The sequence below is a fragment of the Pomacea canaliculata genome, linkage group LG2 (genome assembly GCF_003073045.1).
Source record: "Pomacea canaliculata isolate SZHN2017 linkage group LG2, ASM307304v1, whole genome shotgun sequence".
Taxonomy (NCBI): Eukaryota; Metazoa; Mollusca; class Gastropoda; order Architaenioglossa; family Ampullariidae; genus Pomacea; species Pomacea canaliculata.
Window position 1 is genome coordinate 9,050,237 of NC_037591.1, and position 12,666 is coordinate 9,062,902.

The 12,666-nt window shown below is 41.7% G+C and overlaps 1 protein-coding gene across 1 annotated transcript; it reads left to right on the forward strand.

The window, feature by feature from the left end:
• The first annotated feature begins 4,556 nt into the window (after positions 1–4,556).
• On the forward strand, positions 4,557–12,532 carry LOC112558077 (galactoside 2-alpha-L-fucosyltransferase 1-like). Its single transcript, XM_025228267.1, has 3 exons — positions 4,557–4,921; positions 7,872–8,453; positions 8,745–12,532. Exons 1-3 carry the CDS (start codon positions 4,855–4,857, stop codon positions 9,125–9,127), a joined length of 1,032 nt encoding a protein of 343 aa, XP_025084052.1. The 5' UTR covers positions 4,557–4,854; the 3' UTR covers positions 9,128–12,532.
• The last annotated feature ends 134 nt before the right edge of the window (positions 12,533–12,666 follow it).

Sequence of the window (12,666 nt, forward strand, 5' to 3'; positions counted from 1 at the left end):
CTAGGTTCACACTTTTTTACCTGTCAAGAGTATATTTCTCGACACTTTGAAGATGACTAACAAGTTTACTTTTCACTAATCTTTACCAATTCAACATACTTTTCTTTTTGTGATTATTATGATGATTATTGTTGTTGTTATCGAGCGCTTCATCACAACCACAACAACTAGCGCTCTCTAAACTAATCAACAATAATAATGAAATGACATTGAAACCAGTGGCTAGCAATAACACTGCAGACACTAAACACATTTAGACACAGTCAGGTGATAGAATACAAGGTAATGAAAGTTGGAGTGTGAGATTAAGTGTAAAAAAAATGTACAACAAATAAAAACCATGTACAGCTGAAGTGTGATAATACATATTGAGTACAAAAGATGAAGCATAACAGTTTTAATCGCAGTACTTTTTTAGTGAATGTGATTTTAGTGAGCGTCTGAAAATAACCTTTGAATCAGAACAGCGAATGTGGTATGGAAGTAAGGTCGGCCATGTTTTCCTGGGGAAAAGTGTTTGTGGTCCATGTTCTCGTCTGTGGTGCTGTTGGAGTGTGGCACAGTATCTAACACGAATCATTTGTACTAAACACACTGCCACCATACATCAGGACAAAATACATCGTTCCCTATTACCACAAACAGTTTGAAAGGTCGCCCTTGTTCAAAGGTCTGCAACTCTTACAGTGTATCACACCGAGAGCCGCTACGAGTAACTTCCCTTTCCCATTAAGACGAGATATGATTCGAAAATTAAAAATCTGACAGCGCTATTTATATATACATGTACATATATCATTTGGTTCGCCCTTGATTGAAACTTCAAAAATGTTGTTTTGACACATGTCAGGTGATCAATTGCCATGGAAAATGTTAGAAGATATATATTGTTTGAAAATAAGTAGAAATAAATATACCTTAGTTATTTTCACGATTTTTTTTCTTTGTAAAACAGTATGTTTATATTAAAGAAAAAATATTTAAAACGTTGTAACTACTAAACTACTAACTGTTTCAAATTAAGCTAGCTTTAAAATGGTAGCTATTATATGTCAATAAAATGCTATAAGATTTTGAAGTGAACAAACCGAAAGTCTTCCTGTCACAAAACAACACATGGCCACAGGATTTTTAGTTATTGTGCGGCGAATTGATGGAATTCTCTCCCTTTCCATATCCGCCACCTACCCACTATTGAATCCTTTACACGTGCACTGAAAACACACTTCTCCTGTAAACATGACTCCTCACAACCTTTCCCATAATGCTAGTCCTTTGTCACACCCTTTTGTAATATCATGTCACTCTCAGCTCTTGTTCTCGTTGTTTGGTTCCTCTTTGTGTTTTCTGTATTTGATTTTATTCTTCGTTTAGTACGGTTGTTTATTCTTTTATAGTTCATATGTTATTTGTTTGTTTTCCTGTCCCTCGTATGCTGTCCATGTTTCGTTCTTGTTCTTAAGTGCTAAGATCATGCTCCTTAGGAGTGTGAGTATGTGCTTAACAAATTTTGTATTGTTGTTGTTGTTGTTGTTGTTGTTGTTGTTGTTGTTGTTGTTACATTCAGAAGCCAAATGTTGTTGTTGTTATTATTTTAAGAAGCCAAATAGATTGTGCGACACCAGAAAGCTTTCTCCGTGTGTTCGTGTGGCCAAGGATGGTGGTAGTAAGTTCTGAATGGCTGTATATACGCAGTTTACACACTGTCCGTATTTACCGGCTCTCAGTCTTGTCTAGAAAAGATCGAGAACCCGAGTGTGGAAATTTCCATTGACCCTGAATGTACTTTTGTTGGAATGGCGAGTGAATGCTCATTCTGCGAATAAAGGACGTGACCCAGTTTTTCAAAAGACTGTTGCTATGTCCCAAACATTCGATGTTTTCGCCAGACACACGCACACATTCACAGAGAGAGAGAGAGAAACTGTGTATTAATAAATAATCGGATCATTGGAAATCGTGAAGATTCGATTCTAAAATCAAACATTAATTATGCAAAGCTCGCTGGGTATTCTTGAGACAGTTGGTCTGTATGATAGTATCTCATTTGTTTTCTCTTTTTCTGTGTGTGCGGTGGGGGAGGGGGAGGAATGATATAAAATTAAAAACTTGTGCACGAGAAAGAGAGAGGGGGATTTGGAGAGAGAAAATAGGGGAATGGAGATGAATGGAAAGTGTTGCAATTCTCTAACATTCATTTCACTTCTGTCACGCCTCTGTGTGTGTACGATGGCCTCGTAGGTCAGGACGATTCTGCTCCGGAATAATCAGAATGAAAGTACGCTTTTGCTTCTAGACCAGACCTGGGCAAAGGCCGGCCCGCGGTCCGGATCCGGCCCGCCTCCTGTCTCTGACCGGCCCGCTGGCCCGCCCGCCAGTACATATACTATATATACAGTATTGGGTAAAACTGAGTTAACTATATTAGTCCGGCCCTCTAAAACCATCCCAATTTCTCATGCGGCCCCTTGGGAAAATTAATTGCCCTCCCCTGTTCTAGACCATGATGACCGTGTGTATAATAAGAACTTTTATCCACCTGCTAAAGTTGTCTCGCGTGCTCAAACCCTCCCACACACACACACACACACACCACCACACTACCACCACCACCACCACCACCACTACCAACACCACTACCACCACCACCACCACTACCACCACCACACTCACTGGCAAGCTCACACCAAATACATTCAAAGGTCAGTCAGTACAGCAGTACAGTATAGAGATGTAGTAGAAAAAATACACCACCACCTCTACTCCTCACAAACGTGATCTTATTTCTTCCCCTCTCTCACTCCCCCTACACACTAACTGATCAACCACAAGTCGCAAGGAGCAATACCTATCAACACAAATCACTAGAGAGACCAAACATAAACAGGTGATCACAGGGTAAATGAACCAAGTGACACTCAGCCTGAGTCCTTCTGCTGTGTAGTCTCACCCTCTCCTCCACACTCGCCCCTGGGAGTCTTTCAGCAAAAGGTTCGCCACTAAAACCTTGTCATTAGGATCGTTGTGACCAGAAAACAAATGAATTTATAATTTGTTCGTTATTATTTTCTTTGGTCGTTCGTTGGTCCGTTTAGTTAATAATTTTGTTCTCTTTTAAATATTTTATTCGTTCGTTTGGAACGAATTCATGTTTTACTCATTTGTTCAATGATTCTGTACCCGGGGTCCCCGGAGCCTCACCTGGTGCCTGGTGGACCGTTCCCAGTTATAGTTCGTTTGTTTGTTTATTTATTATTCATGTCCGGTAGTAAAACCCACAGTTCTGTCCCCAAGCTCTGCTGGTAAAGGACGAATGATGATGTGGTTGTGTGCGTCTTCAGACATTCCAGTCGAGGTCGCCGAGGATGTGAGGGTCTTTAACATTGTTCTAGATGAAAGCATTGAAACCACTGGTCTGAGAAGAAGACCTGATGGCCTCATCCTCACATTTGATTTCCCAAGCGTCTTGATTCGTGTGAAAATAACCCTCTCGTCTCCATTTTTCTGACATGAGAAGTTAAAGGCTAAGTCACAGGATTTCCCAACCAAGTCTTGCTTAATGAAAATGTTTTCAATCGTCCTCCTACTCCCCTGTTTCTGTCTGTTTACTGTCTGACAAAAGGCATAAAGAGTTTTCGCCTCTCTGTAGTTTCTAAGGGGTCCTCAACTCTGCCTTTATATTATTTCTCTTCAAAAGTTTGCCTTTGCTACTTGATCGAGTTTGTCCTAATGTTCCCTTCCACTGAGAATACGCAGACTTAGAGGATCTTGTTCATAGTGACTACATGTTTGACTTTGTATATATATAATGAGACACCTAGAACCACACTTCCCCCGAAAATAAGACCTCACCCGACATTAAGCCCTAGAACGATTTTCAGGGTGCTTGGCACATGATCCATTCCCCAAATATAATCCCTAAAGATCATCAGCCAGACGGACGGACTGAATTATAAAGTAATGATGTTAATGTCTAAACAAATAATATTACTACACTAACTGTAACATAACTTATCGTCGACAGTGATTCAGCGGGAAATGGAGTCGCAAGAAATCCATGGTTTTTGAAGAATTATGACGAGACAATGCTAGTCTATCCTCAACCCTCTCCCCACCACCTTTTTTTTTTTTTTCTTGTCTATCGGCTACTTACCTATTCATCTTCCTCTGCAGATTCACAAAACTCTCAGTTCTGGCTGCCTGGCCGTGAGGTAACCATAGTTACTGGTTGGGCTTAAAACATCGATGTCCCCCTCCTTCCCCTCACACACCCACACCTCTTAGTGGAGGGCTTCACTCATAAGCTCAGAGACTTGCGTGCGTAGTAGCCATCAAGCTAAAGGACAAAATACAACAATAAACCCAGTCCAGCTGCTTATGATCCAAGACGACCTTTCAACCCGACCTAATGACGTGTCCCTTATTATCTCCCTTCGCCGTGGTCGTCAAGGCCGACAATCGATTTCGAAACGTGACCCGGCGTCTTTCGATGCCAAGCGATGATGACTGATGTAGAGAGAAGATGAGAGAAAGAAAAGAAGAATCACAGGCTGTAGACGCAAAACACAAATGCTGGTTTAAAAAATCACCATAACAACAAAGTTGTAAGAATAATACGCTCATGTCGCCGAATAACACAAAGACAGACTGCTTCGTTTTCAATGGTTGCTCGACTCTAGTGTACTGTTGGACGGGTAGACCGGGTAAACGGGTGGCTCGCTCCTTCCAGTCAATAGCACAACGAAGCGCATGCGCTGTAAACGTGAGTGAGAGAGAGAAAGACAGAGAGACAGACGGTCGTCTGCTGGCCGAGGTCCTGGTTGCAGTGTGGCCAACACTCAGTCCTCCACTTTCATGTCAGCCTCTCGCCATCCCCACAGCTCAGTATCTTTGGTGTCCATGGAAACTAGACGGCAACGAAGTGAGTTTTATCTTATCATTTTACAAAATTAAATAACTGGGAGCTAGTTATGCTGTCCTAATTTTTAATTATTGTAATATTCCTGAAAGGGTAAAAGAAAAGAAAATAAAGGTGAGTTAACTGTGAGAAGCTTTGTTAGAGGAGAAACAAGGTGAGTTTACAACATGTTTATTGATATTTGATATTGATATTTTCTTGTTGCCCAGCATAGAGTTAGACTGCCATGTGGTGTGTCTTAGTCACTCTAGCAACTTAGTAGCAAGACATTCGGGGTCAGCACACGTGTCACCTGTACTCCAGGTTTTTCTGTGTCAACTGAAGTACACTTCAGTTCGTCTTTCTCGCCTCATTCAGGTGTGGTCTGTAAACAAAACAATCAATTTCGATCTTAGCATGTTGACTTTGTTTCTGGTGATCCGGTTGCTTTGTTCTGCAGGGTCACCTTAACCGAGAGGAAGAATAAAAATGCAAATAAGGACTAGTACGTGATAGCTACAATGAATTTCTTTGAATTACTGTGAATTACTATAAATTGTCAGATATTTTAATGGCTGTTTGACTGTGGAAATTTAACCGAGTGTAGTCTTGTGATTTGTACTTGCTAATAATTCCAATAATGGTCCATATTAGTAATTTTTGTCAATAATAAATATATTTCACGCGAACATGTTTCACAGCAATAAATCCGCTCAGACTGTCAAAAACCAAACCTATGAGTGATGATATGTTTGTTATTATTTGGTGACAGTCCTCTCCCCTCCCCCATTTGTTATCGCTTCATATGAGGACTGCCCTTGTGTCAAAACATCTTTCTTTACATCCTCCAATGTTTTGATGACTTGTCTTACTTTTTTTCTCTATTTCTTAACTCTTCTCTATTTTATGTTTACAAGTTTTGACAATATGGTTGTGATATGGTTGAACAATGGGTTATAATATCTGCAGCGCTTGCTATGTTACATAAAAACATCATACAGAGGAGTACACAAACACAACATACAAAATACTGTTTGTACACATCATACTGTACAAACAAAAGACAGGACACTCCCTAAATAGTTAACACACAATCATCACATAATTCTATACATAACTCCAAGCTCGTAACCATGCGATGATTATCTAGTCAGAGATGTCATGATTTCCACACAAAAAAGAAAAATTCTTGGCGTCTGGTCTCATTTTGAATTGGGCACAACATGCATCTACATCGTCATCATTTTGGTCATCATCTTCATCGGGGTCTTCACCGTCGTCGTTTTCAAACGCCCGAGCGGTTCGTGCAACAACAGCTCGAGCCTCGTGGAACTATCGACACACATCAAACGACTCTCATTCCCTTTGTTTGATGTCGCTCCTGTACAAACATTTCAGCCACGTGGAGCATTGTGTTCTCACACGTGACATCACCCAGGACACTTCATGGTCCTCCCCCTTCTAGCCAGTCTAATTTTATTTCCACTACCCCCTCCACTCAATTAAACTTTGCCCCTGCATCACTCATGCACGTCTATGGACCTTCATAAAGTCCGTGCTTCTGAGAAACAATGTATGTCTTCATTATGAGGTCCATGCCTCTAACAGACTTACAGAAACAATATATTCCCAATCTTTGGTCTTCATACCTTAGTTTTGGCGGTTGAAATAGAGGGTGGTCAACGAACGGGCTACTTTTCAGTGCTCCACCCTGGAAAATGCAAACTCTTGTTTCTTCTTCTTTTTATTTTTTATATATTTTTGTTTTTGTTGTCGTCGTCGTCGTCGTCGTTTACCTTGACTTTATTTCTTTATAAAAAAACAAACAATATATATATTTCTTATATAAACAAACAAACTCTCATTTTTGGTCCATCTGGAAAGGTAATCAAGAGTAAGATGTCTAAACATTAACACTGGCGAGCGCTACGTGTTCTCAGTTTGAAAAAAATATTTTAATGAACGAAGCATCACAGAAAAGGAAAATCTTGAATTAAAAAGAAATTGGGTGCAATCAAATGACTATCAAAACTATTTCTCTACGAATTGTTATTTTTTCTTGCTTTTTATATCAGTTTGTCAGTCTTCGTTCCCGAAACGCATGTAGAAGGGTGAGGTGGCTTTCCTGTGCAATCTCTCCACAACGATTGCGAAATCGCGACCAGCTATTTTCCCAGGAATGTTTACACTTGACGATTTGATTTTGTGATAATAAGACAAAGAAAGCTATTATGCCTTCCATTGGTCGAGCTTTCTCCGCACGTGCGCAAACAGTCTGCTGCCGAGTTCTCCTAGTGACGACAGCCTTGTGTCAACGCCCTCGGAACATGACTCAAAGGATTTTCCAAAGGTAACCTACGCAGAGAAACGGCTTGTCAGGTCACGCACTTTTCTTTTTCAAAAGGTGACAATAGAGTTCAATATCAAGGCTATCATTTAGCAGATCGGGTCATACCATAACCTCTACTGGCTGTTTCCCTGGAGAGCAGAGGAGTGTACTGCGCTGACGCAGCAAAACTTCACTATTCCAGCATACCTGTTCACTTCGGGTTGTGATTTAAACTACCTGTAGAATATTTTTTTTTTATTTTTTTTTTTTTTTTGCAGAAGAAAGTCGGCAGAAGCACTTTGTCAACGAGACATGTTTAAGTTTACAAATCCGTGGATGGACTGTCCTTACCTGTCATCTGCTAGTGTTTCAATTTGTTTAAATTATACCTCGATATTTCCATCCTACCTATAAAAAAAATACAGTATGGTCCGATATAAAGAAAACGAAACGTCAAAGAAAATATGACTGTATTCAGAAAATCTTTTTAAAAGTTATCACCCCTTCCACAAGTATCGCAAATGGCATTATGTCCCCTTCGCTTCATATTTTGATTCTCGCTGTCCTCGAGCTTATTAAGAAGATCCACAACTTTTAATGTCTTACTGGTTTTTCTCTTGAATCCTTCCTCTTTTTGTCTAAAAGGTTTGTTGCTGTTCGTGATTCTTGTCGTGGGGTCGCTCCTGCTCCTCGTCTACACTCACACCCCCTTTGTGACGTCATTTGACGCGCCAGTCGTCGTGGAAGGGAGGCAAAGGGCACGACCTGTTCTAACCAATGGGAGCCAGCCTTACATCTGCGCCACGATCAAAGGCAGGATCGGCAACGCCCTCTTCTATTATGCCGCCATGTTGGGCCTGAGTCACACCAACAACATGACCTTAGTCCTGCGTGACGTCAGCGTCCTGCGTCACGTCTTGCAGCGACCTCCGAAGGAAGACGAGAAGTTCGAGGAACTGTGTCAGCACGCGACACGTGTCACAGAGACCACGTGTCAGTCTTTCGATGAAGGTCTCACGCACCTCGCACGCAACGACGTCTACGTCATCGCAGCAGGATCGTGCCTCATTTCCTGGAAGTACTTTGAACCAATCAAAAGAGACCTTCCTGAGCTGCTGGCTTTCAAGGATTCTATCGTCAGCGAGGCCAGGAGGATCGTGGGGGACCTGCGGCGTCGGTGGAACACGACGTTGGTGGGCATGCACGTGCGACGCGACGATCACACAGGTGACAGCACTGCTTCTGTTTACTCATAGCTTACTGATTGTGCTACCTGCCATGAAGCAGGATTCTTGTTTATCTGTATGTAATAGGATTTGTAAATTTAAAGTAAAGATACAACACCAGGTTTTCACAGCAGTTTCGTTGGTTGACGCTAACAGCAGACTCAGCGTAAAGAAAAAAAAATAGAATAAAACCTACGGAATGAAGGAGTGCGTGAAAGAAGGAGATATTTATATATACTTATCTATATATAGATATCTACACTTTGTTAACTGTTGGGGTCTTTTGTGACAGGATTCATGGCGTACTGGAAAGGCCACAAGCCCGTCACCCCGGACTACCTGCACCGCGCTATGACGTACTTCCGGGTGCTTCTGGGCTCCGTGCACTTCGTTGTGGCGAGTGACGAACGCGAGTGGTGTCGTCAGCGCCTCACCCAGGGGGTTGATGACGTCACTATCCTGACGCCTCGGTCAGCCGAGATGGACATGGCAGTGCTGTCCTTGACAGATCACATGATCATTTCTGTGGGCACGTTCGGGTGGTGGGCGGGGTACCTCAACCCCGGGGTGAAAACCTACATGCAAGACTTTGTGGTGCCTGGGTCCGAGTTCTCGGGAGTTTTTAAGAGCGTCAGCGCCAGGGACTACTTTTACCCGGGGTGGATTCCATTGTAGAATCAGCTGCAATCTTCGCGAACATCAAGATTGTCTGAAGACTGAAAGTGGCTTGTCTTGTTGTCAAACAGTTGTGACATAATGACGAGGTAGTTGAATGCTGCATGATTGCTTAACAGCAGTTTTTTAAATCTTTGATTTGCAAAAGTGATTACGGAAAATATTTATTTCATTATTTAAGAAACATTGCGAAGCCCCGCAAACAAATAATGTAGCAGACGTCTGGTGGAGAACACCTGTAATTCCCGCTGTCCGCAAAGTTTCTTCATCTCCAAGTCTTGACACAGATGCGGAGGCCAAAAGACGGGTCGATTGTGGAGGAAGAAGAGGACTTTATTCTAGACAGGCTGAACCACTCACTTCGGCACCAGCTGCTAAGCTATGAGACTACCTCAGCCACTAGACAGCCCTCATCTCTTATCTTTTACTGAACGTGTCAGAGACTATCTTGTGTGGCCTGAGAAATGGAGTATTTATTTTGGATTCATATTGATTACCAAGGCAGCAATTTTTTTAAAAAAGAAAAAAGACCCACAAACAGAAAGAAGGAAAATTGACGCAGATATATTTATACATCAACGATGTGCTACCAACAGGAGGAACTTATTGCATTGAAATATCCAATAACAGATCCGGTAACGGTCGGCATTTGTTGATGAGGATATCTGAATACATTATTTTAAAGAAATAGATATGTTTTATAGCAGTAACGGCTTATTCATCCGAAATTCTAGAAAGTCTTGTGTTGGTGAGCGTGTGAGAGTGCGGATGAGGATGTTTATCGGCCTAGTTGCTGTCACTGTTGCCTAGCAACGCTAACAAACTAGTTTACCCATGCCGCCGACTATTCTGTTATCCAAGACGAGATGAAATTTGCTTTCCTTAAGTAGTTGTCGGCGGACATCACATCCAGTCATCCAGTTCTTGCCACATACATGGAAAGCTGCTTCACAGTCACATGACTTGCCAAAGACGTAATCGCTAAAAATAGCACAAAACAAAATAACATCAGTGTTGTATATATTTGAGATGCCAAGGTTATATACGAAACATATTTTACTTTCCTCTTGATCACCCGTTCATCGTCGCTTTGGTTAAGAAATCATGGATATATTGCACTGAAGTGATTCCAAGTATTTTTTAATAAATTCATAAGTTGTATACAGCAAAGTCAATAGACCAATAGGCATAACTGATAAAATAAGTTATCAGGAAAAAAATACAAGAAAAAAGGATGCTGCTACAAAAATGTACTTCCTTGAGTGACAGCAACATTAGAAACACTTGGTGATGATGTTGCTATGAAGAAATAGTTCTCTGTATTCATGCAACAGTCGCGCGCTGCTTACTCTCGTCAAGACTGTAAAGGTTATCGCGCCCTGACCTTTCAGAATGCCAACTAAATCAATTTTGTCATATGAAAAATTCAATAGTAGGATAATCAAGGAACTCCACAGTAACATTCTGTAAAATAAATATCTTTCAATGTGAAAGGAGATTCTGATGCCGAAGGAGCATCCTCGTTGGAACTAGCGGCACGCATCGTCTGCGCGAGTTTTCCCGTCCACAACAGTCGCAACATTTAGCTTGTTGAAGTTGGAAAATTCACAAGAAGTTGAGCACCTAAAACTGAAAATGAGAGAGATGATGTAGTGAAGGTGACGGAAACCGGGAGGGACCAGAGAAAACCCCTGACAGCAAGTCCTTTGAACAGGTGTCATATATAATAAAAAAAATCAAACTGAGCCGAGACCTGAACCCACTGTCTTTTCGTTCTCACTGCAGTGCTGTGCTGTGGCCTTTGTTCCAAGTGAGTGGTTTACTGTACTAGGCCTTCGTGTGAAACAATGCCAGCTCTATTCACTGGGTTGAGGCATGTAGAATCAGAGAGAGAGAGATCCGTCATTCGCAGCAACTGGGCGACGTCAACAACCGACATTGTCAACACGCAAGTCTTAGTCTCTGTTTCTCCACCACCACCACCATCACCACGACGACCACCAACACCACGACCTGTGCCAGTCACTGAGACCTCGCCGCGTCTATTGATCGTCAAGACTGTGTATCTACTAAAATAACTCTCACTACCCGGGCTGCACCCGACAGCACTGGAATTGGGGGGGGGGGAGTTAGAAAATTTACAATCGACATTCCGTAAACAAAACAACAACAATGAGGATAGGCAACTCCTCTGCAGTCCCGTGTAGGTTATTGCAGGAAACTCAAGATGTATGATGATGTGATTGTGTGTGAGAGAGATAATCAAGACACCGTTAACGTTTTCTTACCGTTCGATTTCTTGACTGAACTTATTCTTTGTTTTCCCTTGCATTAAATGCATTTCAATTTTATGACATGATGTCTTGCAGGGCACTTGCAGAAGCGCTTGTCAATAATAATAATAATTATGATAACAACATAATGCGCACTATAATGACTGTGCACTTTTTAGCCGGCTCCCCGCCCTGGAGGACAAGCTCAGTGTGCTTTACAGAAAGTTGATTCATAATCCAAACAGATGGAAGGCATCCACAAATCTGATAAATATTATGTGGTTGTGTGCTGCACAAATATCCGACTGTTCTCAATAAAAAAAAAATAAAAATAAAAATAAAAAAAGAAAATCAGGAGGTACACCTGCCAATCGGAATACAAATGTCGATCGACGTGAAGGATAAAACATACATGAAGAAGGAAAAACGGCGTCAGCCACAGTAAACAAATTAAAATGCAGACCACTCTCATCTCTGAGTACAGGTAGATTACATATAAATATTTTTATTCTCTTCGTGCCATCCACAAGGAATCAGGAATAAACAACGGGCCAGAACCTGTCGCGAATTCCTTTGGTCAGACGATGAGTTGAACACAGGTGATGACCTATACCTGTGGTGCTCAATGTAGCTGGGAAGATGTGAGAGTAGGCTGATGAGTGAGTGCACAGAGGTCAAGGATGGCGTGCATGTGTGCAATGTGTACAATGTTTGTGCGTGCGTCTGTGTGCAAGTGCGTTTCCGTGAACTCTGAGAGTGTGTGAATGTGTGTAAATGTGTGTGGCGATCAATGATTTGCTCACTCTGCCTATTAACATGATCCTTTCAGAAAGCTGTGTCTTCCAATTTTTATTTTTTTGATTATAAGGAGTGGGTCATCTTCCTACAATTAGTTTATTTATTTTTCACGATATGTCTACATGCTTTCGCATACATTTTCTTTTCTCTTTTTCTCTCTCTCTCTTTCCTTTCGTCTTTTATTTCTATGCTTTGTCACCAATGCTGTATCCATCACAACACTAGCGTTTTGATGTCACAGTATTCTAGTCGCAGTATAAAATAAATAATCTGGCCACCACCGCCAACTTAAACGTGTTGCTGGGAAAAACTGCTAAAGCGAGGTAACTCCTGGATCCTTGGCGCATCTATTGCGATCGTAAGCTCCCTTTCCAATAGCGACGCTGATAGCCTAGTGGCATGCGGTTCGATACCTGTGCTGTACAGGCTCACTTCTTCCAGTGGGACCAGCTGTCGGTAATGGGAGCC